This window comes from Sitophilus oryzae, unplaced genomic scaffold, assembly GCF_002938485.1.
Source record: "Sitophilus oryzae breed Bouriz unplaced genomic scaffold, Soryzae_2.0 scaffold_1175_pilon_pilon, whole genome shotgun sequence".
NCBI lineage: Eukaryota > Metazoa > Arthropoda > Insecta > Coleoptera > Curculionidae > Sitophilus > Sitophilus oryzae.
The window spans coordinates 334663-341108 of NW_022145810.1; the positions used below are offsets into that span (position 1 = coordinate 334663).

Sequence of the window (6446 nt, forward strand, 5' to 3'; positions counted from 1 at the left end):
AGTGATGGTTATTCAGGCTAGAGTATACATTATTAAAAAGGTCGAACATAGCATCATTTGTGCAACTGTTACTTAGAAATCCAAATTGATGGGTAGAAAGTACTTTATATTTAATGAGAAAAGATAGAAGCCTTTTTTTAACCAATCTTTCAATGATCTTAGATAATGTGGGCAGGAGAGCAATTGGGCGATAGTTCGAAGCTCTTGATGTTTATCTCCTCCTTTATGCAGAGGAATAATTATTGCTGTCTTAAGGCAGTTTGGAAAAACTCCTTTTTGGAATGACTCATTAATTAAAGTAGTAAGATAGATTAATGTGCATTCCGGAAGTTCAGAGAACATTTTGAGAGTAAGCCCATCAGTCCCAGATGAGAATTTATTTTTAATACTTTTAATTGTACTACAGAGCTCATCTAATGCTACGGGCGTGAAGAAGAAACTGTGTAAATTCTCATTCGCTTTAGGGAGATATGAAAGTGAATCATGAGAAGGAGTTATGGTGTTCACTAAATTTTTAGCCACATTAACAAAGTAAGTGTTTTAATCTTCAGGTGAATTAAAGACTGTGCCAGACGAAGAAGTCTTATTCCTTAAGTCATTTACAATAGCCCAAGTCTCTTTAGCAACATTACCGGATTTGGCTAGCCTCCCATTATAATAAATGTCCTTGGCAGCTTTTATAGTCTTACGATAAACCCTTCTATAAAGTTTCACGTAATTATGAAAGAAACTTAAACATAACTTTTCTAATTTAGGTAACAAGAAAAACTTTCTATAGATTTTAAGACATATATTTTGTAAAGGACGCCGTATGTATATCGGTACGATAACGAATCGACAAATTAACTTTATTCAATGTAAATCCAGAATGTATAGTGGCGGTAAAGTATCAATACAGGCCAACTTTATTCAGTACAGGCTAGACTGTATTCAAACACGTATCGTCGCTGTACCAAAAGAATAAAGGCTGCCTCTATCGACTAAAGATTTTAATATAGCCTCCATAGAGGTTCTATACTGTTTGGTTATACGGGTAGTTACTGTTTCTTTTTATAAATCTGTCTCTTTTTGTTATTATGTGCTAAACTTCCAAACCAAATCGAAAGTAGGTAGCTTTGTAACTCCATCAAAACTTTAAGCAGAAGCAAGAAATGAGAGTTTATCAGAGAAAACTAAAAATTTTGTTGTTGACATTTTAAATTTTTATATAGTCAGTAACATTAACATTATATCATCATCATTTTCAGTTCATTCAACCATTTCCAATTATGCTGCAGCTTTTAGTCTATTGTTGGCTTTGCTGGCCCAAGTTATCCCTGCTAATTTCGTAATATTGTTGTCCCATCTCAGGTTTGGTCTTTTTTTAGGTCTTATAATTCCTCGTGGTTACCATGCTGTAATTTTTATGGTGCTTCTGTTGTCTGTCCTTCTTGTTTCTTGTCAGCTACCCTTTGCCATTTGGAGTATTTAATTATGTGGATAATATCTATTACCGGGTCTTTTGTCGTATCCACGCTTTTTTGACAGTCTTTCTTGGTTATTCCCAGTATAATTTATCTAAATTGAGCGTTGCGCAACCTGCAGTTCTCTTATAATGTCCGTTTTAAGTTTTGCATGCATATATCATGCATATTTTGTATGCATAAATTATAGATCATGACTACATATATGGTTATAACTAAAAATAAGTAAAGAAAATAAAATTTTATTAGAACAAAATATACTCAATATTTTAAAATAGTAGTCCCATCTTGGCTATATGTTTGAAAGCAATGAATGGTCGTAAATATCAATAAGATATTTTTTGCAGAAAACATCAGAATTATCGATTTTTATCCTCTATTCTGCACCCTAATAGTTAGAGGGCGCCAAAAACATAGAAATAAACTAATCGATGTAAATGTCAAGAAACCTTTTGCGATAAATTATATTATATAAACTTTGTTGGGTCAGTTTCCAAGAAACCCTTTTAGACAAAAATAATTGTTTATACTAGTCAACATTAGATAATAGATTTAATTTCAATGAATTGATTGCTACAAAACCTGTAAAATACGACAAGTTAAAAACTGCAATATAAAACATAAAATTCACCACAACACACCATAAACACTTTAGTTTTGCACTCGCCGCGCGTTTCTCTGACCGAATTAGCATTATAAGCAGATGATTAAAACGACTTTTTAAGTCTTAATCGTCTGCTGGTCCAGTACAAAAGTAAAACGTTTTTGGTGGATTGTGGTGAAAACAACATTACAGCAAGTGTAAGTTTCTCTGCAATTTTCTTTCTAGTAAAATTTCAATCTCAAACATAGTTGGCACAAGGTCCAGAACGAAACAATGCCATAATATAATTTTACTGCCAAGTGACTACTATCATATAATTATAGGCGACTGATGCCAGCGACTGTCATTATACATGTCATTCCAACAGTGAGAGACAGATATTTATAAAAGAAATAATCCAAAACCTATAACGATGTACATAAAACAATAAAGGAAAGTTAAAACAAGTTTTATTCTAAATTTTATTTAAAAATATTGAAACCATTTTATTTTATCCTAATCAATTTAATAAGCGTATAATAATCTTGACCTATAATATCTTCTAAATAATTTATTAGAATATCTTTTAGTACATCAGTGAACCATGGTTCAGCCTTTATATACCTACTGCTTGTAGATATCGTATGATCGAAGAAAAAAACGGCATCAGCGATGACTATAAAATGAAGATCGCTGTCATTTTATATGTAAATTTATATGGGAAATGTATTCGATCATACGGTATTTAAAAGCCCTTAATTTATTAGAGGAACCATTGATTATAAGTATAATGGTAGTATTGTGTAAGCTATAGGTACTTTACAGAGGTCAAAAGTGTATACAGGGTGAGTTTCCTACGATGTTCTTTATTATGGGTATCTCGGAAACTACTGGAGATAGAGAGTCGGTTAAATGGGGAAAGAATTGCAGTTTTGTGGGGTCATAAATATACGCCTTTCAGATTTTTGAAAAAGTTCATGGCTTACTAGTTATTTCGAAAAAAAAACAAATTTATAGCCAAGTTATAGCCAATTTTGATAATTTTTAAATAATTTCACTTAATTATCCATGGTAACAAGTTTAATCGTCTTTGCTCTCATAAATGTGAAGCTGCCATATCCAAAATTTGTAAATTAAAATAAACAAAAATTGTAAATATGAATTTTTCAAATGAAGAAAAGCGTGTAAGATTATTGGTTCAACTTTTCTTGACCATACATTTTCGAGGATACGTTGACCGGTGAATGTTATGTTTTTTAGAGAACGATTTTCAAGACTTGTTAGAAAAGTTAAATTTAGTTATATTCAATTCTTATCTTTCTTCATTAATTTCACTTAGATTCCATGGCATTCTTATTCTGTTATGATTTGTAACTTATAAGAAGTCAGAATATATTACTAAACGGTTCTTTAGAATTTACATTACACAAACTAAAATTTAAAAAAATAATATCACTGCAGTCACTGCATACACTTAAAGTTATTTTAGAAAATGTTCAAAAGATCCGCCATTGTTTTGAGTTCATCTTTTTAAAACTGGATTATTACCTATTCTCACAGAAGGACCGGTCGACTTAATTAAACTTCTCTCGTACCGCCACTTCGAGCGCCTCTCTTACTTCATAGGTTCTTCTGTAAACCTTATTGTTAACCATACCGCATAAAAAAATCTAAAGTGGATAGGTCAGGTGATCGAGGAGGCCCATGCAATTGCATTTATAGCAATTTATAGCCAATTTTTATCAGCCAAGTTATAGCCAATTTTTATCATTTTTAAATTATTTCACTTAGGACTAATTAGTCCACCTCTTCCTATCCCTGAGTTTATATTATTATGATATAAATAATTTTTAACATTTCTTTCATTATGCAATTTTTTCCCCATTTAACCGACCATCGTAGGAAACTCACCCTGTATAAACATGTCATTTATTGACTCATTGAATCTGCAGCTGATATTAGATTGTCCATATTATTAAGTAATACTACTGAGAATGTCTTTGCGAACCTTGGCTTTCTTGTCTCACTTTAACAAACTGCTTCCACAAGCATTTTTCTATGGCCAGTCGCCATTTCACTTGTATGTATTCGGATAGCGTGTGCAACTCGAAGGAAATTTCTTTGTGGAATCTTTTGCTATTCGTATGGTCCTTAACAACTAGAACAGTCTTTTTTTCGGCTGGACATAGACACAGATCCTCCATTCTAATGCTGCCTTTGAAGTAATATGATTCTCCATTGGGTGTTCTCTGGAATTAAGTCACATTAAATACATTTTAATAAATTTAACATTATGCATAGTGTAAAAAATGTACCTACTAAATACCATACGATCGAAAAAAAGTCTAGAGATTGACTTCGCTAAAATTATTATCGATTGTCATTCTCCACCCATACAGCACACACTTCGTCCCAGGGACGTACATTTTATGTCCATTTTACGTCGGTACGTCCAGGGACCAATTAGGGACGTACTGTGTACGTACAAAAGTGTACGTACATAGTACGTGCCCCATGTTCGTACTATTTACGTACATTGTAGGACTTCACTACGGACGTACATGCGAGTACGTACTAGGGACGTACCATGCGTAGTACAGACGTACATGCGACGTACTACGGACGTACATGCGAGTACGTACTACGTATGTATCTTGAAAATTTTTGACAACGCATTACAAAATGTTATTTAATTTTAATATCATGACTGGATTATTTTGGTCAGATATACCCAATAATAATGAATGGACTGGATCAGTGGATCTTTTCTAGGCTAACGTTAATTCAAGTCACTCTAACCCAAGAACAGTTAACCTAATAGGACTGCTCATTCAGCCAAAAGTGTCCGCCAGGTGCATGCGAAAACTACTCGCTTTGTGACGTCATTGTAGTCCTTGTCATGGTTATTAGTCGTTATCCGGCAACCAATAATACACACACGTGCATTATTGGTTACCGAATGCAAAACGTTCATTATTTAGTTTATTTATTTAAACACCTTATATGTATGCAGTATAGAAAATTAACTGTATAAATCGTATTAAATACTCGGATAATGCATTTTTAAGCACAGCAGTTCCCAGCATCACCTTTTGCAAGCATTCTTTTTAGAGTACTTCCATATTTTGCTTTAAAATAATTAATAAACAAAATCGTGGGCACTTAGTATGCACTTTGTCACAATCCACAACACAAAATGAACGTATTTATACACTCTGTAGCTCTAAAAACTTTAAAGACACCTTTTTCACATTTAAAATTGACAAAATAATTAACTCAAAATTTCTCAGCTGTTATTTTTATAAGTTTACCATAGGCAACTAATAATACACACTATCATGACAAGGCTTTGACAAGGACTACAATGACGTCACAACTGTCAGCTGAAGCGCGGGAAGAGGCGAACGTACGTCTTATGAGGATGAGCAATCCTATTAGTTCACCGTTCTTGGAGTAGGATCACATTAGTCTAAAAATGCAAAAATCTCAAAATTGAAAAACAATCACTTGCCGCCTTTTAACTGCCGACGGCAGAGCCGTCTTTGACGCAGTTTTTTTTATATGATATAAGTTTTTTATAAGTATTTTTTTTTCAAAAAGTACATATTTCGTTACAACTAACATTACAAGCTGAAACTGTTATAGTAAGATAACAATTATTTATCCAACCTACTTACACTGGTAAAAATCATAATCCCTTCGTACAAAAACACCATCAGGCTTAGTTTTTTCGGATGCTTCACTTTGAATTCGTCCATCATCAGAAACTCTCCATAGCCTTTTATATCGAAAGGACACGACAATATAGAATATTTGGATTCAAGAGCTTCATCACTTTGAGTACTATAGTTCAGACACACTGGAGACGAAATACTTGCTATGATCATTTCCTTGTCAGTCGCGGCTACTGTATGATGTCTGCGCTGACTTTTTCCTCTAAATCGATTTTTAATTCTTTGTGTTATCGATGGTTTCCGTGTCACACATTTGTTGTGCTCATCACTAGTAAGATCCACATCATGGAACACTGTTGCTGTTGTGTTGGTGTTTTCCATGGATCTATTATGTTATAACCATACGATATTTTCACTGCTATTCTAAAATGTCGTACTTCAAAAAGTTTATTGCTAGGGAACTAATAATGATTCAAAACATATCATATTTTATTTTCATTATTCTTATCAGCTGATAAGGTTGTCCTGTGATTATTTTTTGAAATTCGATTAAAGATTACAGTTTTTAAAGTTTGAAAAAAGATTATAATGAAAATATGTTCACGGAATTTAAAAAAAAATACCATATAGGAAGATCATCATGCTCTTCATAACATAGTGTTCCATTTTGGTAGCAAATTGGGGTTATTTCGCTTAATAGTAAAGATAGAACCATTCTAGGCAACC

At 33.0% G+C, this 6446-nt stretch overlaps 1 protein-coding gene across 1 annotated transcript; it reads right to left on the reverse strand.

Annotated features, from left to right (window-relative positions):
- Window positions 1-3860: 3860 nt before the first annotated feature.
- Window positions 3861-6206, reverse strand: LOC115889211. The gene is made up of 2 exons (XM_030909162.1): window positions 5724-6206; window positions 3861-4295 (listed from the first exon to the last, which is right to left on the reverse strand). Exons 1-2 carry the CDS (start codon window positions 6099-6101, stop codon window positions 4032-4034), a joined length of 642 nt encoding a protein of 213 aa, XP_030765022.1. The 5' UTR covers window positions 6102-6206; the 3' UTR covers window positions 3861-4031.
- Between the last annotated feature and the right edge of the window lie 240 nt (window positions 6207-6446).